We start from the raw sequence: 23242 nt of genomic DNA, 5'->3' as shown, positions 1-23242 counted from the left end.
GAACCAGTCCCTTCTTGTGTTAATTCCGAAGGTGAGGGCTCCGGAGGTGGCTAACCACTTTAGACCTATTAGTCTTTGTAATACGGTTTATAAGTGCATCTCGAAGTGCCTGGTTAATAGGCTAAAGCCGATTCTTTCAAGCCTTATCTCGGAAAACCAGCATGATTTTATACCTAGAAGGTACATGGAGGACAACATCATACTGAGTCACGAGCTTATGCATTTGATTAACTCAAAGAAGGGATCAAACTTTACAGCGGTCAAAATTGATATGTCCAAGGCTTATGATAAAGTGGACTGGTTATTTCTAATGAAGACTCTGCGGGCTTATGGTTTCTCTAATCATTGGATCATGATGCTTTCTCAGTGCTTCACGACGGTAAGCTTTAAAGCAGTTATTAATAGGAAGGTGTTAGGTCATTTTGCTCCAAAATGTGGCTTAAGGCAAGGGGATCCTCACTCCCCGTACTTGTTTATTTTCTGTATGGATATCCTTTCAAGGATGTTGACGCTGGCAGATGACATTAATCAATTAAAGGGTTTGAAGGTTTCTCGACGATCACTGTCGATTTCACACCTCTTCTTTGCAGATGATGCTATGCTTTTTTGCAAGGTAGATGAGGAATCATGCTCTTGTATCTCTGACATTCTTATGAGGTTTGGAAAAGTTTCTGGTCAGCAATTGAATCTCCAAAAATCTGTGATTAAATTCTCTCCGGGGTTGGATGATGAAAAGAAATTGGTTGTAAAACAGGCACTATTAATGCCTGACAACATGGGAATCCATCTAGGAGCCCCAATAGATATCAAAGGGAAGAAGGGCCTCCACTTTCAATTCTTAGTGGACCGGGTTTCGGAGAAAATAATCTCCTGGGCGTCTCTTCATCTCTCATAACCAGCTAAGTTAATTCTTATCAATGCAGTTTTGATGAGCATGACGGCTCATGTCATGAAGTGCCTTAAACTTCCTCAAAGCATAGCTAACAAGATAGATTCGCTAATATCGCGGTTTTGGTGGGCCAATAGTGGTCAAAAGGGGGTGCATTGGGTAAACAGGAAGGTCACGCAACTACCCAAAAGCATGGGTGGTTTGGGAATTAGGGGAACTTCAAATTTCAACAATGCTCTCATCTTCAAACAAGCCATTAGAATGCATCTCAACCCCCAGCTGCTCCTCTCCAGAGTCTATCAAAGTTTCCAAGACTGTAGTATATGCAATATCGCCAAACCCTATATAAGGAAAGGGAATTCGTCTATGGGGAGATCTAATATTCAAAAGGTCAGTGAAGTCTTTAAGGAGGGGTTCGCTTGGAAAGTAGGGAATGGAAACAGTATCTCGGCAATCAGTATGCCATGGGTGAACGGGGAAATTCTTGTTGTTAAGTCTGGTCAAACTTTGAGGTCAGCTTTGAATTGGAAAGTGAGTGATTTTATTGACAGTGAGACCAATACTTGGGAAGCAAGGAAGGTTAGAGAGCGTTTTGAGTGGGAATGGGCAAAATCAATTCTAGCAATGGAACTCCCACATGCACGTGAGGATGACTTCACCTATTGGAAATACCATCCGTCAGGAAGGTATACAGTTAAAACAGGATACTACTTTTTATTAAAAGACTTGGGGTTAGAGAATGCGAGTTTCTCGGTAAGGGACCAGGATTTTATAAAGGTAGTATGGAGAATGGAGATCCACCCAAAGTGGAAATACTTTGTGTAGAGGATTTTCCATGATGGTATTGCAGTAAAAGTTAATTTAGCTAGGAGGGGGGTCCCTATTGATACAGGGTGTGATCTTTGTAAGGTTGGTGAAGAGGATGGCCAACACCTTTTCAGATTTTGTACTCAGGCAAAGGAGGTTTGGGAGACTGGCTCCCTGAATATTTGCCCTGACTTTCCGGATTCCACTTCTTTGAGAAGGTGGATTCAACACTATATCCTGCTTTTTTACAGCGAGGATGGTAAGTATGGTAGTCGTAACGTTTGGTTCATAGCAACGCTCTGGGACTATGGAAAGCTAGAAACGAGAGATGTTTCAAAGGGATAGAGGGGACTTCTAGTCGGGTAAGAGAGTTTATCAACCTCGCACTTCAGGATCACGAAACTTTCTTCAATCATGACAACATAGCAAATGGGGGAGAGGTTAGGAACGGTGAGGATCCTGCAATACCTCCGGGTTTCTTTCACGTCCACTTAGGTAAGGAGGGGGATAGGTTTGATAACTTCGTAGTGGAAGTTGATGGCTCCTGGGATAAGAATACTACGAGAGCAGGGATAGGATGGGCGGTAAAGCCTAATAGGCATGGTTATGTGCTAGAGGAAGAAGGAAAACAGGGAGTTGTTGCGTCTGCTATCCAATGTGAAGCTTGGGCTTGTCTGGAAGCCATGAGGTGGGCCCGATCTTAGGGTAGGTTTGGGATCCTTATTATGTCCGATTATGTCTCTTTGGTGAACAGCCTACTTAATAAGACAAGTGAGGAGGTGTCGATAATGTGGCTTATTAAGGAGATAAGGGTGGTAGGTGCGACTTTCCAGTGATGCTCCATATTAAAAGTCCCGAGAGAGCAGGTCCAAAGAGCTAACGATATAGCTAGGAATTGCAGGATCAACCTTTTCTCTCTATTGTAATTCTGTTAGTTTGCTTTTGCGTTTGTCAAAAAAAAAAAAAATATATATATATATATATATATATATATATATATATATATTATACTGTTAATATTAATGTAAAATTGGTGAAGTTAGTAGTAATTAAATGTCTGTTTTTGAAATAGCCCACTGCCACAGTGCCAAGTATGTTTGGTTTTGAAGTAGCAGGATTCTAAGCAACCTGGGGATGGGGAATGCTCAAGGAAGACAGATGGAACTTTTTAAGTATTTTAATTTGGTGTCGTAAATGTCTATGCTAGGCCTAGGTAAGTCTTCCGGTTTATTTTATTTAAATTCATTAAATTGCCTAAAATTATGTGTCGGACAAAGTATAACACTTGTTACAACACGGAATGAGTGCACAACATGAATTTGCTCCAAATAAAAAAGCATTCTGTTTGGGGTCCAAATAAGCCTATTTGGGCCGATCCATTTAATGGATAAACACCCATTAAAGCAGCAATAAGAGGAAGCTAAAATCATGGGATCCCAATAGCCATTAAATTTTTTTGTTTTTACTTCAAGAACTTCCAACATAAACACCTTCATAACTCCTTAAAAACTGCCTTAGTGTAGGCTATCTCACAACTCTATACATGATTGACTGTTGTGGGAGCTTCTAGTATCAAAGGTAAACCAACAAATGATACAATATTCAATTCACATCAATTATAAAATGTAATAAAGTCAAAGTCATCATCAATAAATGTTTCTAGCCAACAATATTAATATATAGAAGAATGAATCAGCCAAATAAATCATCGATCAAATGGAATAATAAACGGGCATGCAATGGTTGACAATAATGTTTTGAAGATAGTAATGGAGTTATGGGAAGCACGTCTACCCTTCCACTCATATTCTATAAAACTTGTCATGTTTATACAATTAGGCTCGTATGACACTCCATCATTAACCATCTTCATTAAGTCAATACATCGAAAAAAGTCAAGGGAGAGATAGAAAGATGGCGGCGAGGGTGTCGATGATGAGCGTAGTAGGGTGGATGATGGTGGTGATAATGTTGGGATGCAGCCTCAAAGCAATAGAAGCAACTACGGATGAAACAGAGAAATTTCATGTGGGTGGCATAGTTAAATGCCAAAATTGTTCTGGGGATTGGAATGAATGGGCTGAAGGTGGAAGACCTATCGAAGGTACGTCTTATACATTTTTATGTTTGTGTTAACATGTACTCGTCACTTCATTTTAAATAATTACTTTGTACATCATGTATATGTCCTATATCGACCACTGTGATCACTCTCTTTTTGATTTAAAATAAAATTAAGGCGAAATTTAAGTAAGGTACATGTTATGGAGTATAATACAATTATTGTACAAAATATGTCATCCTATCCATCCCCTCTAGTCCATTAGTCCATAGCAATTCAAAATAAGAAAGATTAAGAGTATTATTTTGAGATGGAACTTATATCAGTAAAAATAATTAGTGGTAGATTAATAGTATATGAGTATATATATATATATATTGAGTATCAACGAAAAAGTTGATTTTGAAGATGATGGTAGTTGGTAAGTATTATTGCATGTTTAATTAAATGCTTATTATATTTTATTGATACAATACATGTGTTCTTATTTTCTTCCCAAATTAAATTAAGTGGTGACATTTAATCAATAACTACATGAAAAAAATAAAAATAAAAAATTCATCGATCGGTTGTATGATTAACATGAAGTTCAATCTTCCAACAGGAGCTAGAGTATCGATAACATGTTTAGATGAGGGCAAGGGACTAGCATTTTACAACAGCGACGCGACGGACAAGTATGGTAAGTTCAACATGGTGGTAGTCAAGGTAATACATGGCAAGAATTTGAACCCAAAAGATTGTATAGTGAGATTAGTATCATGCCCAGATAAATCATGCAATATACCAACAGATTTTGGACAAGGAAATACAGGGGTGAAACTAAGACAGCCTTCAGTTATGTTTAGGGATAAGACCGAATATGATGTTGGTTCTTTTTTTTATACCACACCTACTTGTGATGTTAATCCTGATGATGATACTAAATCCTACCAAGGCTCAAAATGATTTTCGATCGATCTTATGTAATTACATATTAACTTTTTTTGATTTGTTGTAAATTGAAAACAAATCCTTATGGCTTGTTGTTTTGTTAAGAATATTTAGTGTTTAATTTGTGAATTATAATGATCGAATTGGTCATATGTGGGAGAACAAGCAAATATTTAAATTTTGATAGTTATTGGATAATAATTGAATGAATAACATACTCTACGTAAATGGTTGTTAGTTGACTAAGTTTACAAAAAGGTAGGTAATGGCAAAAATTTCTATCTCTTATTTAATACAAGTATTGCACAACTATGTGGTGGTTGAGCTGGCAATGACACTGACACAACAACATGACACGAACTGAAAAATTTGTTTAGTATTAAGGGCCTACGGCATGATTAATTAAACAGGTCAATATGATATGACATATTTAGTTATACAAGTCAGGTTAGTGTAGAGATCCCAACACATAACTAACATGACTACTTATCCAACCTGAGAATAAAATAACCAATATTTATGGAATTGACGATATATATTTTGTACTCCCTCCGTCCCCGAAAGAATGACCCTTATGCCTAAATCTAGTCCCAAAATGATCATCCCATTTGCATTAAAATACTCTCCAATTTGCAATAATATTTGTGCAAAGTTAACTTCCCCATTTAAATTTTGTTTTTATATGTACTTTTATGACTTTCTCTCTGTACTTTTTTGCAAACCCCATGTCAATTTCACTTTCCAATGTACTTTTACTACTATCTTTTTCACTTTCTTAATACCCGCGAAATAAGCCCAAAAGGGTCGTTCTTTCGGGGATGGAGGGAGTACAAAGTTAACTTTTTTTTTATATAATACGACAACATGACACAAACTGGACATGAAAATAGCGGGTTAGTGTCAAGGATTTTCGACCCATTTAATTAAACATGTCAATATGACATGACACGTTTATTAATTGGGGTGGGTTGGTATTGAGGTTTTCTAGGGATAGCCCATTTAACTTTGATTTGAACACGAACACAGCACGACAGGACATTTTGCTAGCTCTACAAGGTAGTAGTGCAAATATATCCCGGTTAAACATTGGTGTACATATATATACATTATTTGAACCATTACCGCTTACTAGCCAGCCTAACATTCACTTGATTTATTGTAGGGATATATTTTTGCAACTTTAAGGTAATTATGATTGATTCCTTGATTAAAAGTCTTATAGCGTTTACAAAGAGATTTAAATCTAACAAAAAATCTAACAATTGAATCAAATAGAAATCTCCTTTCAGCTAAGGTACAATTGTTGTATACCGAACATTCTTCATACTTTTCTTTATTGTTGTGTTTTATATCCTTCTTCAAGTAATAATATCCATGAAAATGATTTTCGTCTGACTTTCAGTTCACCCTTAGCTTGATAATATTGCAAAATAGACCCATGATTCTAATCCCATAGCTAATATTGCAAAATTAAATGGTTAGGTTTTTGTTTTTTTTTTTTTTCTTTTGAAAAATAATGGTTAGTTGTTATTAAACTCAGTTCCAATAGCAATGGCTTCACAAATTCTCAAATGTATGGAAATTCCTCATTTATCAATTGCTTTCCCAATTAAGATTTTTTATTTTGTTCTATTATCAGCATAGAACAAATGAAGCAGCTTTCCTATATAGGCTATTTCATAAATCTTGTGCGCTACTCCGTATGAAGGTTTTATCAATATGGAAAGTTATTAAGATGTATTTTAGGGTTATTTGGATAATATTAGGATTTATCTTTTCCTAGTTTATCCAGGTTTTTCTAGAGTTTAAGATAGGGTAGGAAACTACATTGGTTGTATTATAAATTGATTGATTATGAGTTTATGGAAAGCAGGTTAAAGTTTATTCACAATACATAATTCTACATGGTATCAGGCCTAAAGTTTAGTCTGGATATTATCGATGAATTGAATGGAATTGCTACAAAAGTTTGAATATTCATTCTTATTTATCGAGAGGAATTCCCATCTCACCTACTCGTGAGACCTGTACAGAGGGAGATGAAGACATACAATATGCATGTATATATGTTTTTATTTTGTACAGAGTGGAAGTTTATGCATCCACTCAGTTTTCAATGAGGATAGGTGTGTGTATTTCTTTAATTTGTACACTTTAGGGTTTATGGATATCGAGAAATAATGTGTATTTCGACACGAGACTCAGAGACTGTTTCCATAAACTCTATTGACAACAACATCTTCGATCTTGTATCTTCTTCTGGTATGTATTAAACTTTGTTTAAGTAGTATATTTGTTAAAAAAAAAGTTAAATGGTTAAGATTAACTATTTTTTCGATCCCACATAAATAAATACGTGTGTACATGCTTATTCCTTTTATCAATAATTTAAGAAAGATATACGCTACGTACATGGAATTTTATAATTTTATAACTCTTAAAAACCCCTAAGACATTCGATAAGAATTATTGAGAAGAATATATATAAATAAAGTAAATGACTGACTATATTTGAAAGTGTATGTGGAGCAAAATCAAGAAGTAAAAAACACATGGTGACTAATTAATAGTTTGGAGTGAAACTGAAGGTGAACATTCCACCAAAACTAAACAATTAATTAAAATTAGTTTGTTGCCTACTATTTATGTTGGTTGCTTATTTTAGCAGATACATACAACAACAATATTGGATGGCATTAGAAATGGTCATCTTACCTTCTCGAGCTTGTGTTCCAAGCATCTTTATAGGAATTAGGAGGACTACATGTTTAATCTTTCTTACTATAATGCCCTTTAATTAATTAACATGCCAACTAAAAATTGACTTCCATTCTCACACTTTCACCCAATTATTTTTATTAGGCTAATAGAGGTTAATTAATTTCATATGAACTCAACCTTCAAATTTGTTACGCTTTTTGCAAGGGTTTGACTAGCAAATATTGGACCAAAAAACCGTGAGGACTGGGGTCTGGTTAGGGTCCTCCTCACTATTAAAAGAAATGTGTATAGACATCTCTACTTTTTGATGAAGTCGTAACCTCTATGTCACGTTAACTCTGATACCATATATATTAAAGTACCAACTCAATCAAAAATTTAAGTTCATGATGGAAACCCAAGTCCCCAAGATTGATTTACATACTGTATCAAATAACTCCACCCATTATAACATTGAAAATTATATATGTTTGCTTTTTTTTTTTTTTTTGAAAACTTGCTTTGATATTTTATTAATCATAATAATAAGTAAAAAATAAAATAAAATAAAATTAATAATAATAATAATAATAATAATAATAAAACAAAATACGGGGTACGAAGTACCTAATTAGACATGCTAGTCAGGTTAGTTGCTAGTTTAAATTTACGCTATCATATTTAGTAACTAGATTATCCCCGTGCGATGCACGATTTTAATAAAAAAATTATAATATAGAATTCGTCTATACGATGAATCTTTTCAATTTTGTCATAAATTCATTGGAAGGAGAGGAATACGGTTGCTATTCAATTTACTATACTTCGGTTTTCTAGATTAAAAGTTGTTTATTAAAACTTAATTAGCTTGTTTACAAAGTATTAAACAAAAGGAAAAAAAATAATCACTAAAAAATGACATCATCAATGGTTTTAGGCGGGAAAAAATTTCATAAGAAAGCAATACGTATACAGTTTTGAGGAGAGATGATGTCAACAATGTTTTATTTTAGTAATAGTTAATAGATTAATTGATTTTGGAGATATTTTAGCTAGATAATTGGGTAGCATATACCATGCTAGGTCATAAAAAAATATTAATAAAAATTGAAAAAAAATAAAATAATTATTATGGCATATAAAACACATTCCATGCACCATAATAAAACATGGACGTAGTGACGTACGAGTACTTGCTTGGGTTCAAAGTCAATATTTTTGTAATTCAACGGCCGCACAATTTAATTTGCTCACTTATTTTAATCAAATTTGGTGTCGCTCACATTCTATATTAATAACTATAATATTAATAATGTATTATACTAGTAAATTAGTTATATATACTACATAACAACAAGAGAAATACACTTGAAAACGATGTGTTTAGAAGGACTAACAACCCACCTTTCCTTCAACCCCAAGATAAATCATGTATATGATCTCCCTAACACTTCTTTCTCATTATTATTCATTCTTCTCTTTCTCTCTCATTTCAAAGCATTATCACACACATACAAACTTGAAGAGAAGGTTTTTAAGCTAGAGACAGTTCAATTAAGAAAATCTCTTCATTTGATTTGATCTACATTCAAATTTTAGCTTATTGGTCACGTTCAATACAGCATTGGTGGAGGTAATTTGGATGACTACGGCGAAAAAAAACAATTGTAAATAAATCTTTTTAAATTAAAGTGTCTTTGTTACACCTGCACGCCCTTTGGTAAGTACGTATAAACTCATCTCTTCCTTCATTCTCTGATCCTTTTCTCTATTAGAAAAAGAAGCATAAGTGTTTATACTTTATATTAACTTTACTATATGAGTTTTATTGTTCCTTACCCACCTATTTACTCTAGGGATAATTTTACAATAGTTACAATAATTTTTAAGTCATTATTATATTCTACATCCCCATATAGATCAAGTAGTGCACATAAAAGTCATAAAATTTCATTGTTTGAATTGAATTGGTATTTTTTTGGGCTTTAAAATAGCATGGGTTGCAATTGGGTTCATTTTATTAGAAAAAAGTAGGTCGTGCAATCCTAATTGATCATGTTCTGATTCTATATATATGATTTCATACAATCCTGCACAATTATGTGTGATCCTATATTCCTATATGATCTCTTGGTACGATTCTACGCGCTTTTGCTTCGATTCTTTCTGGATTTTGATTTTACTGTACCTTTAAACAACTAATTTCAATATTCAATACTATCCTAAAAAAATCAAATAGATGGTCAATTCAACAATTTCAGAATTTCATAGCTAGTCAAACAAATACAAGTAGAAAGGATTGGTTGAAGGTTTGTGTTATAACTACCATGATTATATTATTTTTCGTAGCTATTTGAAAGTCTTCCTTAATCAAAGAACATGCGCTGATATGATATGATATGATACACGTAGGTGCATGTACACTACACACAACATGCGCTGCACGATTATGAGTTCAATGTATTCACTGACAATTCGATAAAAGAAGAGGGCTCATCAAGTAGCTAGGTGTACACAGTACGTCGTACCTGTTTTGGTATCATTTTATCCATGTTTTTGTACCTTGCATTGGTACATGCTAAATAAATTTAAAGGAAAAAAAAAGGCAATGTTAATAGCCTGATTTTTGTAACTTAACTATAATCACTACATTTGAAATATTGAATTGTTGTAGATAAAAACTCATTCCGCTTACATTATCGCACATTCTCTTTTTCTACTATGTACGTATGTCATCTTCATTACACAATACTACCAATATATATACTTTGGACAATTCAATTGATACATTATTAGGAATTCTCCGAATGAGGAAAACTTCTTATTAATGATTCTTTATATTATCTTTAAAAAAAATTAATTTACATTTTGATAGTTTAATTAAGTTGTGTGATCGTCGTGATTTCTTTAATTTAGTAAATTGAATTTATTGGTTTAATTAACAGGTAAATAAGGAATAAAGAAAGAGTGGGAAAATGGGAGAAAAATGGGAGTTCCAAGTAGGAGTGGTAGGAGCATTGTTTCTATCAGTGGCATCATCAGTTTCTATTGTTATTTGCAACAAAGCCTTGATGAGTAATCTTGGCTTCCACTTTGGTACGTCTTTTTTCTCTTCTTTTTTTAACCTTAAGCTTTTTCTCTTTTTTTAAAAAGAAGATTATGCTTTATCCGTTGACTTATATTTTTATTTCTTTTGCTTTTTATTACTGTACTTTTTATAAATATTACCCTCTCTTTGTATTATTGATATTATCATCGGTAAAGTTATATTGTTAAAGTAAGTCAAATACGGAGTAAAATTCGATGGAGTCATAAAGAACAGTAGTGTATGTTACATTGTTTTCTAATGTTAAGTGTTCAAAAAAAAAAAAACAATTTCAAACCTATATTAATTCATTGGATTGAACCAATAATACTAATAAATTGACCTTACTAAAGGAAACATAATTGTCCCTACGTCTATAGCAATGAATCTTTGCTTTCAAACAAATCATTGTTTGGTTTGCACATGAAAAATTTTGTAAGCGTGGCTGACCTTTGAATAATAGGCTTCACCAGCTATGGTGGTTGAGCATGGCAACAGTTTAACCAACAACAACAATGATTAGCCAACAATAAATAATTTCAAACTTTCAATTTTAAGAAATACGAATATAGCTTTTAAAATGTGGTCTATTATTTAGAAACAAAAATGGTAGTTTATCATTAGTTTTTTTTATATGACAGATAAAGTAGTTAACAATCAGAAAATAACTGACACGTAAAGACTTCATTATATGGAGTACAATTTTATAAGATTGTATTGTATAGGTAAGCCAATACTTCGTATAAAGAATGAAATTGAATTTAACTCGAGTTCCATGATTTAATAACATGTGTGTACATGAACGTATGTTCGTATTTGCAGCGACAACACTCACAAGTTGGCACTTGATGGTAACATATTGTACCCTTCATTTGGCACAACGCCTCAAATTTTTCGAGACGAAATCAGTGGACATGAAGACTGTAGTTATGTTTGGCATCCTAAATGGAGTCTCCATTGGACTTCTTAACTTGAGCCTTGGCTTCAACTCCATTGGATTCTACCAAATGACTAAGCTTGCCATCATACCTTTTACTGTCCTCTTGGAAACCATTTTCCTCAACAAACATTTCAGGTTTTACATTCATACTCTACTACTACTACACCACCACCATTCAATAGCATCTTTGAAACAAATTAATAAGTTGTGCTCTTGACAGTATATAAGAATTTACTTCAGAAATTAGTCAGAATACTCTGCTTATAGCTTTTGATTAGTAAGAATTAGTTTTAATATCTGTACAAAAAACGTTCAGTTCAGTAAAAATTTCAGGACAAGGCCTAGAGAGTAGAGATGATAGAAAATATATATTTACTGCTGGTTTTATTAATGAAACACGCGTTCTCTTCACAGTCGAAAGATCAAGTTTTCTCTGTTCATCTTGCTGGTGGGAGTCGGGATTGCTTCTATCACCGATCTGCAGCTCAATTTTGTTGGCACAGTTCTTTCTGCTCTAGCCATAATCACAACGTGTGTTGGTCAGATTGTATCCTTGATTCACTATTTAGCCTTGGTTCCTTTCATTAGTACTTATAATGTTATGTTTGTCCAAGAAATCAGCAATCAGAAAATCGACTTATATAATTTTATGACATCATTCATGAATTCCTTAACCAAATTATTATTTAGCTGACTAACACCATACAGAAAAGACTTAATGTTTCGTCTACACAACTGCTGTATCAATCAGCACCATTCCAAGCAGCTGTCCTATTCGTCTTTGGTCCTATGGTTGATAAGTTCCTTACCAAGCAAAGTGTTTTTGCCTTCAAGTACTCTCCTCTTGTCTTGGTAAGTTTTTTTTTTTTATTTTTTTTTTTCAAAAAAAAAAAAAAGGTAAAAAAATTTATTGATCACCCAAAAAATATTCATACACCAAAGGGCTAGGCAAGCCCTAAGACCACAAAACAGGACAAAAACAGAACAAAACAAACAACACCAAGCAAAAGCTATCTATCAGACACTGAACAAGTCTTTAAACCATTCCTGCTTCCTTCTGCTGGTCTTGATCGGCATGGAAAAAGAGATTCTATGAAATAGCTCATACCACAGATCCTGGATCACCTTCTCTGGTTGCATAAGACATCTGTCCCATTTGGCTTAGTTTCTAGTCTTGGTAAGTTAAAAATAAAATTACCACTTAATGAAGTTTCATCCGTCCCTCTTATCGTGTATGCATCACTTAAATCTAGCTATATTTGTACAGACTGAAGTAATGCAGTCTGTACAAATAATCGGAACACAAAAAATAGCAACCAGCAGTTAATCTAACAGTACAAACTTGAGCACATTCTGCTAATACAGAGTTTTATGCATTACTTAAATGTGGCTATAAGTGTATAAATCTAACACGAAGTTGTATCCTTACATTGAAGTATTAGCAGTATGTGCAAAATAATCTGAACACAGAAAATTGCGACCAGCAGTTAATCTAACAGTACCAACTTTAGCACATACTACTAATACAGAGCATTTAAATCCATTCGTCCTATGATCTTATCTACTTAACATATATATGACCTTATGAAATGTACTTAAATGAGCAGGGATTCATCGTGTTATCATGCCTGATCGCGGTGTCAGTGAACTTCAGCACATTCCTGGTGATAGGAAAGACATCACCAGTAACATACCAAGTACTAGGACATCTGAAGACATGCTTAGTACTTGGGTTTGGTTATACATTATTACATGATCCATTTACAGAGAGAAATATAATTGGAATAACAATAGCTGTATTTGGGATGGGACTCTACTCATATTTTTGTACCAATGAGAGTAAAAAGAAAGTTCCTGTTGGGGATTTATCTACAGCTTCCCAGGTTAATTTATCAACCTTTTTCATCTTTATTTATGTTCTTGCTTTATTTCAACTTTACTAACAAAGTAATTCCTCTTTCAATTCATACTACTTTCACAATTATAAAAGATTTAACTTTTGTATTTGAATTTTTTGAAAATTTGATCCTCCCTTTTAATTGTGATTAGTATTACTTTTCACCTTTTTATTTTCCTACTTTTTCAAGTGTCATATAATTATATTCCCTTTCCTAAACCAAACAACTTATTCCCTTTGAGTTGGGCAGCATTTTTAGCTCTTCCATTTTTCTCTTTTCCTTCTACTTACTAAATAACATAGTCTGTTAATACATGCAAAAATAATGCTTATTTGGATGGAATTTCTGTTAATTAAGGTCGTGTAGGGTTGTTCACGGTCCAGTTTGATAGGTCTAGACCACATTTTGAACAGCCCTAAGGCCGCATTCTTTCTATTTGAAAAAAAAAATACTTAATCTGTCAACAAATAATCTTTTTTTTTTTTTTTTTTTTTTGAAATGGAATAAGGAGGGCTGATTTCATTATGTATTTCTTTATAGGATATCCACAAAACTACTTCTAGTTGTAGTAAAATCAAAAAATAAAAATAAAAATTTACTCAATACATATGAAGTAGACCTTCATCTTAAATTTCTTTCTCTCACTCACTTTACTAAAATTCTTAATATACGTGTCAAAATCTTTTAGAAAGATTCTTAGTCATGCGCGGAGAGAATACCAAATACAAGTATTCCATAGTAAAATCATTTGTTGTAAAGTAAATGTCAGAGTTAAAAATTATTTTCTATATTTCATGTATTCAATTTTTGTATTATTATTATTTGGAAAAATGGCGATACATTTCAAGTCTAAGACATAATGAGAGGAAGGAATACTAACGGCATTGTGAATGGCATGTTGATGTTGCAGATAAAAGATAAAGAAAATTTGCCACTATCAACAGTGAAGAATGTGGGTGTACAAGATAATGAAGGTCATGAAAAGGTCAAAGCAGCCAAGGATTCTCTTGTCTAATCATCAACTCTTTTTTTTTTAACCTTTCTTTTATTTGAACTTCACCTTTTATTTTTATGTTTTTCAAAGGGGGTTGGGAGGATTTTTGTAAGGGATCGGTAATATACCAATATTCTTTAAGGTTCATTTCAATTATATTCTAAAACAGTAAATTGAGGATAATACTCATCTTTTTGCATTATGCTCCACAAAGCCACTTTTTACCAACAATTTGAAAAGTGCCTTATACACATGTTTTTATATTCTCCCTATGTCCATTAGTCATTTAACAACTCGCAAATGCTACGTTACTCGCACGTATGCTTCATTTTGTCATAATTATTTGTGTTGATACGGAGCATAACTACTTGTTGCTTTATCTTGAACCAAAAATATGAAATTTTACATATGAATACGGAGTATAATAACTTATTATTGTATTTAGACACGTATCCATGTCAAAAACGATAACTTGCTAAGTCCCAATGTTTTTATAAGTGTGCCATGAGTTGTCATTAGATGTTACTATGTTAGGCTTGCAATTGACGATTGTGAGCATGAAAAGTCCAATTATAAGCCTAATTTTTGCTAATCATAGCTAGCTTAGGTTGAATTTGGTAAAGGGTGTTGGTGCCATTCCTCCAAAAGGGACACGCATAGGTACCAAAATGAACTTGCTCCCAAAGCCTAATCATATAAGAAAGGTTAAGTGATGGAAGAGCATCAAATAATGATTTGTACGGAGTAGTGATTTACAGAAAATCTATTTTTAGATATTGTTAACGATTATCTAATTAGATTGTTGATGACATTAGCTGCTTAAACTAAATAACGGCTAAGACAACCCACGAAGTTATACTTCCTATGATTTTAATAATTGCAACACGTCTTTCCAGCATGCAATTGAGGAGCGAAGGTAGATGATCAAAGTGTTTGAAATAATTAAAATAGTAACAACTTAACCCCTTCATCTCATCGGCGGTTAGATTATTAATTAAAAAAAAAAATTGTTTGTTTACCTTCTCTATTATCTTTAAATAACTTGCTTAAAAAGGTGTGTTTTAAGTAAATAGAAACAAATGAAATTACTTTTTTAGGATAGATGTCTCTTTATGATGGTGGGTTTTATCAGGCTGGCCGCAAAGGATTCTTGATTAAGGGGAGACAAGATAATTTTTACTTAAAATGCGTTTGTGGTGGTGCGAGGCAAGAGGAATATTGAGGTGCTGTTTTTCTGAGGGAATCCTAATAGAATCTCACAAGTGCACCACTATTTTTATTACTCCATAAAATCACAGAGGTAGGATTAGGCTAAAAAGTGGAGGTAGGTCATTATATCCCTCACCTTAGAACAAGGTCACTCTTTGGTATTCTGCTAAAATTAGTTCAGCACAAGAACTGGGGGCGGTTGTAGAGTGCGTAGAGCTTCGATGGTGGTGGCGAGCTATAACATCAACAATAGAAAACGTGAGAGATGTAGCCATGTAGATAGTTGAAGGAGAAGATCAGACATTTTATACCTGAAATGGGACAATTGTGAAATTGTCTTCCAGCAACATCATATCAACGCCACTAATAGTGGCGCTCTCATGATAATTTTTGGGCGATAGCCACTCAGGCTGCAGTCATGACGGGGAAAATTACAGGGTAAATGTTGAAGATTTTAGGACATGACCATACACAGCAATATACGAGTATCGTACATGATTTTGCAATGATCATGACAGTGATATTTTTAGACGAGTTAACTCCTATATGCACAATTTCTACTAATTTGCGCAAATTTTTATACACACCTGGGTGTACCAATAAATATTGATTGAAGTTGTGTTATTCGGAAAAAGAAACATAATAGACAAGTCAAGGCATCGAGCAAAATATGGGCAATAAGGAAAGAATCAAGAGTGAATAATTTAATTCACTTTGCCAAGAATTTAAAGTCTCCAATATTTAAAAAAAAAATAAAGCAAATTACACTTGCAAGGCTATACCCATTCTTCCCATGGAGAAACACATTGCTTTCTCGCTTTTATCACTTATGTACAAAAAACACCCAACAAAAATTTACCCGATTAACGAAAAAAAAAAACCAAAAAAAAAGTCCAAATACCACCTATACCCTTCCCACCCAAAATTTTCTTCAAAACTATCTTTCTCCCATTATTATTAGTCATTTACAAAATTACCTTCCTCTCCCTATCCTCGCCCCGGCTTTCTAAACAAAGCTAAAATCTAGAGGATTAAATTTTTAAAAAATAAGGTAGAATATGTAGATTATATTTTGGAACGAGCAATCTCAAAATTTTACTAAGATTGCAAATTACCTAGGACTTGGACGCCCAGAGAGTGATCGAGGAGGCCTCACAGGAGGAGAAGGCGGCATGTTAGGAATCACCATTGTCTGGGAGCGAGAGATCATATCAGCCATGAATGAGGTTTGGTAAGCTTGAGAAAGATTGGTGCTGCTTGTAGAATCGACTCTTACGGTTGCCCTCTGCCACGAATGTGAACTCAGTCCAGACAAAACATATGCCCTTCCAGATGCCTCGTACACCTGGCGTGTAGACATCCTCTCCTTCATCTCCTTTAGTTCATTTAAAAGTCCCACACACAAGGGGTCTTTTGCTGATACACTTTCTGACAATGTTTGCCGACAGCTCTCGAGGATACACACTGCACCGGCCAAATCACTATTTTCAGCAGCAGATCTAGCCTCCGACATAGCATCTGCTGCTTTTAGCCTGTTACGCTGCTTATCCACCTCCATGGAAACCTCTACATGCTCTGCTCTCTCTGATCTACTGATCTTGACACCTTCAACTTCATCTATATGTGTCATCTCTTTTGTGATTGGGTCCTTATAAGTGCAGCTAACTTTCAGCAATGGCATCTCACTTACAGATGCCTGAGGAATATTCATAGTCACAAGAAAATCCCTTTCTTCTTCAGCATACAAATCTCCAACATTTATGTAACCTGTTCTTGCACCATCCAGCAGTCGAGTGTGGTAGCTTCCAGCTTTGATTGACCCAAGCTTCAAATTAGGGTATACACAGTTAAGTTTCAATTCTAGCTCTTGTACAACCACACTCAGCAAACCTCCCATGCACTGGGCAAAAGCATCTTGAATCACACACTCAGTCTCTATAAAGGAGAATGTGCCTCCAGAACCCTCGGAGATGGAATGCATTGAAACAGAATCATGATCTGAACCAAACCCAAACGTATGCACTGGTATCTGAAAGCTGGTTCCTGAATTCTGTTGGATAAAATTTGGAAGGAGCGACTTGTAGTCTGTCCTAGATTGTGCACCAGCAGGAGCATTGACCGTATATGTATCCTGCCCATCAGATAAAAGGATCATACTGCTAACCGGGTTTTTACACTTCCGCTCTAACATAACCTTAGCACCCTTCTTGAGACCTTCAGCAATATTAGTTCCACCATTAGAAGAAAGGGAATTGACTGCTTGGAGAGCCTGATTTCTACCACTGTCAGTCATCCTTTTAAGGGGAAAAAGACGCCGGGCTGAAGAGGAAAATACTATAACTGAGAGCCTATCATGAGGACCAAGGTGATGTATCACAAATCCCATGGCACGTTTAAGTAATGCAAGCTTGGTACCTGCCATGCTGCCACTCACATCCAGTACAGTAACCAGATCAACTGAAGCACGAGAATTTTGAGATGGCAAGCTGGCACCGTAATAGCTTATTTCAGCAACAGGAGCCTTCAGATGTATCAAAACTGAGAAATTATCATAAGATGCTAACTTAGCAATGGAAGAAACTTCAGGACATGTCTTAATCTCTACCCTTCTCATAGAGCTGTCATCAGAAGCATTATGAGCAAATTGTTCCCTAAATGTATGTTGTTCATCTATGAGGTCATCATCATCAAACATAGCAGGTTCAGAAACCCGGTACGTGGGGGAGATGTTCTGATTAAAATCTGGTTGAGGAAGGTGAAGCTGCTGCAGAGCAGCTACCACTGGATAGTCTCTGTTCCCATTGATTGAGTTGGCTCTCAGCTTCCCATGGAGAGCTTCAGAAGTCTGACCTTGGGAAGGAATTTCTGTCCACTTTGCTCTGCAGATTGGGCAAATGTGATTGCCATGCTTCACATTAGAAGTGATGCAGTTAAAGTGAAATGAGTGTGAGCACTCAGCGGTAAAAATAGCATGGCCCTGGCCTGGGATCACAGTGCTCAGGCATATTGCACAGGTCTTCTGCAGTAATGAAACAGTAAAAGTTAAGAAGAAAACTTCTAGATAGAAGCTTAAATAATCTTGGGCAAAGATTCCCAAAAAAAAAAAAAATACAGTAAAGGGAGGAGAAAAATCTATAAAAAGGATAAAACCAGTAAAACATTGTGAGTACTATATTTCTACCCAGCTTATGTCTTTATATTATGATTAATTGAATTCAATCATTTCTGTTGCAAGATATGGGAAGACATGTAAAAGTTTTAAAAATAACAAACAAACAAAAATGGTGCTTACATCTATGACACCCTCATTCAATATACCCAAGAATTCCCAGTGGAGTATCTATGCAATCTAAATGTAATCTAGAAGACCTGCGTTATCACTTCAACCCCACAGATTTTCACCAGAATATAAAAAACTCTTACAGTCTTACTTACACAGCTGAGGCCAGACATCATTGTTTCACCTTTTCAAATTCTATTCATAGCAAAAGCATTGGCAAAATTATCAATTATTAGACAACACGTTTCCATACAAAGGCCTAAGAGCAAGAAACACGCACCTAAGTAATTCCTGCAAGCTTTAAATAATTTTGACATCCAAGTATTAAAATTTAAAAGCATTAAGGCCACTGATTACTTCATAAGCATGTTCCAGTCATCTAGGACTCCCATTTCATAACGTAATGTCAAGATTACCCAAAGACAGATGACTATAATAATTGGAGCCATTAACATTCATTTGAGATTGAACATCAGTTCTTCAGCTTCTTCCCAATTTGGCCGCAGCATCATTTAGTCACTTATTTCTAGCTATACAATGAAAGATAATCTATTCCACTTACAGTAACTCTGAAGAAGAAAAATAAAAGACATAAATGCATAAAACCCTGGAATGGAGAATACAAATTGCGCTTGGTTAATATATATCACAGCCAGGTGACATTTGGGGTCAGTATATCCCACAAAAATTAGAACTTACAGACCCGTGAAAACAATATCATTCTGTTTACAAGTAAAGAGGCACGCAATATTAGACAAGATACTTACATTACATTCTACTAATCAACTCTGACAAAAATATTGCTAATAGGGTACAATGGATTTCTTGAGTATATAATTATCATTTAACCATTAACTTCATGAATTATATTAAAAATAAAAATATAAAAAATAAAAAATAAAAATAAAAATAAAACCTTGTTAGATTAATCGTTAAAAAATTATACAGAATTTTACAATAACATAGAAGAGAGACCAATAATTTTAGTTTGAAAACAGAATTCATATGAAGTCAACTAATACGAAAAGGATGGGTGTATCCTTTCTACTATGTAGCAATGCAGCGGGTATAAAGATCTCAAAAATATCACTTGTTGGCTAAGTGGCCCAAACCAATATGCATATTAATACCCAAACACATGATTGTTATTAGAAGATATTTCCCTTCCAATATGCAATGTATGTGAGATACAGATTAATATGACTACAAAAATAATCAATCCCACCGCCTTATCCTAAAGGGCACAACATTTAATGGGGTACACAACTTCGTACTATATTTGTAGGTGTTTGAAAACGACCCAAAAATCAATTAATGCAAACTACTAGCAAAATTCCAAATCTGGGAAACCTATTCGAGCCTGTTAACTTTGAAAAGGAGACAAGCCAACTAATGATTACGAAGGAATTGAAATTTCAACATTGCCCAACAACATATACCATTGGTTACAAGTCATAATGAGATTTATACAGAAAAGGACCTCCAAATAAATTAGAAAATTGAAAATGATGCAAAAAATAATTTTAAAAAAAGCTGCTTCAAATAATCTGAATTACGACTAAGACTATTATATCCTAATAATCAATACATTTAATAAAGATAATAATCAACTTTTAGCAGCTGAACCAAAATACATTTGAATCTGACCGCAAAAAATTCAAAAGGGGATAGACCAATATATTCAAGTCTTTTGTTTTGTCTTTCTTTTTATTCTTATTTTCTTTCATTTTCTAAATGAAATACCAGGTAATAAATTTACAGAATTTCTATTCTCAATCAAATGAAAAGTAAAAAAAAAATATTTTTCAATAATTAAAAGTTTAGGGCAGAGCCAAATAACTTCAAGTTAATAAATTGATTTTAATGTAAAACTTAGGTCATATTACAAATCAGCCCATCAATATATATATTACAAAATATCTTATGAAAATATGAGCCACATCTGCTTCCCCTAATATTAATTATCTCTTCAAATCAAGAAAAGGGGAGAATAAACAACAAAAAAAGTTGGTCAAGAACCAACAACCAGTCAGATAAAAATGTCAAAGTAGAACTCTGCAAGGAAGAATCAAATAAATACCTTCATGTTGAATCTAATTGTCTAACAAAGAAAAAAGAAAACCATAAAATAAAAAGTCAATGTTAGGCTGCCAAAAGGATGAAGAATATAATTAAAACTAAAGAACAATGCCAAGTGGGGAAGACTTTTATTTTTATTTTTTGCAAAAGCAAAAGTGATCAAGCAACTCTCACCAGTCATAATTATGAAGCTTTCAAGGCAAACATTAGGGAGATGATGAGCCCCACCCATCAAAAGAAGTGGAAAATCATGAAGAAAAAGAAAACTACTGTTTTCTTCTTTACCTCCATTAATTTTTTTTTAATCAAAAATAAACTTAAGTACCCCATTTGACAACTTTGAGGAGTTTTAGGCTCATACCCATTGAAAGAAACCTCACAATCAACGGTCAACAGGCTTTTTATCTAAATAAGCAATTCATCAAAAGGAGGGAGAAAAAAAAAGATTGAAGAAATGGGGTGAAAATGGCCACAGCTGCTGACCATGCAAAGCACTTTCCCTTGAGGGAAATAAAAGTCGAATAATTTACTCCCTCTATTCTTTTATTAGCTGTTCCACTTCTTAGATGTATTATCAATCTTGTTAGATGTGTTGCAATGTATAATTTGAAATATATGCAACTTAAATTTTGTTAAATGCACAAAAGAAAGAAATTAATCCATGTAATTCTAAATAAATGCATCACTTGTTTTATTCAGTCATTGATATAATACTACTCTTGTCCCAAATTTACATCATAGAGAAAATACAAGTTTATCTGCATTATGATACTATTTTTCATAGTCCACTTGCCCACTTTTATATTACTCCGTATAATACTATTTATCCTACCCCACTTGCCCACACCCATAAAATCTCGTCAAACTAAACTACCCGTAGATACAAGTGATAGCATTTATACAAAAACGGAGGGAGTAATGGGTATGGACGTATGGTCATGTAAGCCCATCGCATTGCATCAGACCGTGAAAAAGCAAATGAAGCAGCCCGATGGAGCTAGTATTGGTTTTCCTTTTACAAATGAACCAAAGGGGTAGTAGTGATGGTCCCTAAAGTTGTACAATCTCACCCACTCCACTTTATTTTCCCCACAATCCACTTACCACTTGATAACAACAACAGCAGCAGCAACAACGACAATAAAGCCCCATCTTTCCCCCACTATTCAGATTCCTTCACAGTATATCCCATTATTACCCTTTTTATTAAATTCAATTGCATTTTACAAATTACATTAAAATAACAATAAACACCCATGAAAAAAAAAAACATTAATTATTTTAAAAAAATTAACCTTTATAGCAGAAACCCAGATGAACAATTTCACATAAAATAAACAAACACCAACAAAAACTCAATCCAAACAAATAACCAATCAAAATAATAATTACGATAACAATTATTTACGAACAAAAATCGAACCTTAGAAGATTTCGAGGAGCTGCGAGAGAAGCGAAGCCCGGAAGAGGACGGAGTAGGAGTGATAGGAGAAGATGGGCGGCAATCGGCAGCAACGGAGGCGGTGGAAGAGGAGAGAGAAACCACGGCGTCGGAGAATTGCCGGCGATGACCACCGTTAACGGCGGCGAGTACGGCGGCGGAAGAAGACGAATTACTATTATTCTCGTCATCAAGGGTGCGAGGAAGTTGGACGCAACCCAACGCTAATTTAGCCTTCCTCCATTTGCTTCCCACCATTTCTAAAAGCGACGAAAAAACCCAGAAATACGACGAGAAGATGAGAGAGAAAATGTAGATCAGGTGAAAGAGAGAGACGCCATGAAAAGAAATTGAAGGGTTTTTAGATAGAGAAAGAGAGGATAGAGTTTGGCGGCCATGAAAGGGAGATAGAGAAAAGGAGAGAAGGTTAATAATAATAATAATATTAATAATATTTATAAATAAATAATATTTGAAGTTTTGACTTTAATAAGAGAAAGAGTATTCGTATAAATTTTTATAATATAAAGTATGAAATACGATGTGATGGGATTTATTTCATTTGGTTGAATAGTTAAAGGAAAGCAAATACATTGGGTTTGGAGAATAATTGAAGTGGCCCAAACCCCAACGCAAATAATACTTGTTTATTAGGGTAATCTTTGATTTGATTAATTAATAGTGTGATTATCTATGACTAATTATATAATTATTTTTTTAGTATGCTGACTATGTGTTTTGGATTCTTATGTATGTTGGACTATGGATAGAACTCGGGAGCCAAGAGACTAGCAAACAATCATGTTGTGTTATGTTGTGTTCGTGTTTGGTTTTGTGTTCATTTTGTGTTACTTATGAAATCTGTCAAAATCATGTAAAATATAAGATAATTGTATAATTTGACCATTAATAAAAACAGGTTGTG

At 34.1% G+C, this 23242-nt stretch overlaps 3 protein-coding genes across 7 annotated transcripts; 2 read left to right on the top strand and 1 right to left on the bottom strand.

Annotated features, from left to right (window-relative positions):
- Nucleotides 1-3421: 3421 nt before the first annotated feature.
- Nucleotides 3422-4851, top strand: LOC110699442 (non-classical arabinogalactan protein 30-like). The gene is made up of 2 exons (XM_021876951.1): nt 3422-3800; nt 4363-4851. The coding sequence occupies exons 1-2, from the start codon at nt 3611-3613 to the stop codon at nt 4704-4706; spliced, it is 534 nt and encodes a 177-aa protein (XP_021732643.1). The 5' UTR covers nt 3422-3610; the 3' UTR covers nt 4707-4851.
- Nucleotides 4852-8845: 3994 nt separating this feature from the next.
- On the top strand, nt 8846-14493 carry LOC110699173 (UDP-xylose transporter 1-like). 5 transcript variants are annotated; one of them, XM_021876662.1, is made up of 8 exons: nt 8846-9111; nt 9804-9908; nt 10337-10487; nt 11299-11551; nt 11831-11963; nt 12107-12268; nt 13024-13299; nt 14225-14493. In XM_021876662.1, exons 3-8 carry the CDS (start codon nt 10367-10369, stop codon nt 14327-14329), a joined length of 1050 nt encoding a protein of 349 aa, XP_021732354.1. In that variant the 5' UTR covers nt 8846-9111; nt 9804-9908; nt 10337-10366; the 3' UTR covers nt 14330-14493. The 5 variants fall into 5 exon arrangements, with proteins under 5 accessions (XP_021732354.1, XP_021732356.1, XP_021732358.1 ...); XM_021876664.1 differs by having other exon boundaries at nt 9804-9927; XM_021876666.1 differs by having other exon boundaries at nt 8846-9115.
- A 1706-nt stretch (nt 14494-16199) lies between these two features.
- Nucleotides 16200-22764, bottom strand: LOC110699172. Its single transcript, XM_021876660.1, has 2 exons — nt 22300-22764; nt 16200-18536 (listed from the first exon to the last, which is right to left on the bottom strand). Exons 1-2 carry the CDS (start codon nt 22573-22575, stop codon nt 16629-16631), a joined length of 2184 nt encoding a protein of 727 aa, XP_021732352.1. The 5' UTR covers nt 22576-22764; the 3' UTR covers nt 16200-16628.
- Between the last annotated feature and the right edge of the window lie 478 nt (nt 22765-23242).

The sequence above is a fragment of the Chenopodium quinoa genome, unplaced genomic scaffold, assembly GCF_001683475.1.
Source record: "Chenopodium quinoa cultivar QQ74 unplaced genomic scaffold, ASM168347v1, whole genome shotgun sequence".
Taxonomy (NCBI): domain Eukaryota; kingdom Viridiplantae; phylum Streptophyta; class Magnoliopsida; order Caryophyllales; family Amaranthaceae; genus Chenopodium; species Chenopodium quinoa.
Note: the sequence above shows the minus strand (reverse complement) of the source record. Positions and strands in the feature narration are given on the sequence as shown.

Bases quoted from the DNA above. Each gene is read 5' to 3' on its own strand.
- LOC110699173 (XM_021876661.1), top strand. From the start codon at position 10,367: ATGGGAGAAAAATGGGAGTTCCAAGTAGGAGTGGTAGGAGCATTGTTT. The intron at 11,964-12,106 runs GTATCCTTGATT...ATTATTATTTAG, and splicing joins CAACGTGTGTTGGTCAGATT to CTGACTAACACCATACAGAA. The intron at 13,300-14,224 runs GTTAATTTATCA...TTGATGTTGCAG, and splicing joins ATTTATCTACAGCTTCCCAG to ATAAAAGATAAAGAAAATTT.
- LOC110699172 (XM_021876660.1), bottom strand. From the start codon at position 22,575: ATGGTGGGAAGCAAATGGAGGAAGGCTAAATTAGCGTTGGGTTGCGTC. The intron at 18,537-22,299 runs GTTCGATTTTTG...TCATTACTGCAG, and splicing joins GCTCCTCGAAATCTTCTAAG to AAGACCTGTGCAATATGCCT.
- LOC110699442 (XM_021876951.1), top strand. From the start codon at position 3,611: ATGGCGGCGAGGGTGTCGATGATGAGCGTAGTAGGGTGGATGATGGTG. The intron at 3,801-4,362 runs GTACGTCTTATA...ATCTTCCAACAG, and splicing joins AGGTGGAAGACCTATCGAAG to GAGCTAGAGTATCGATAACA.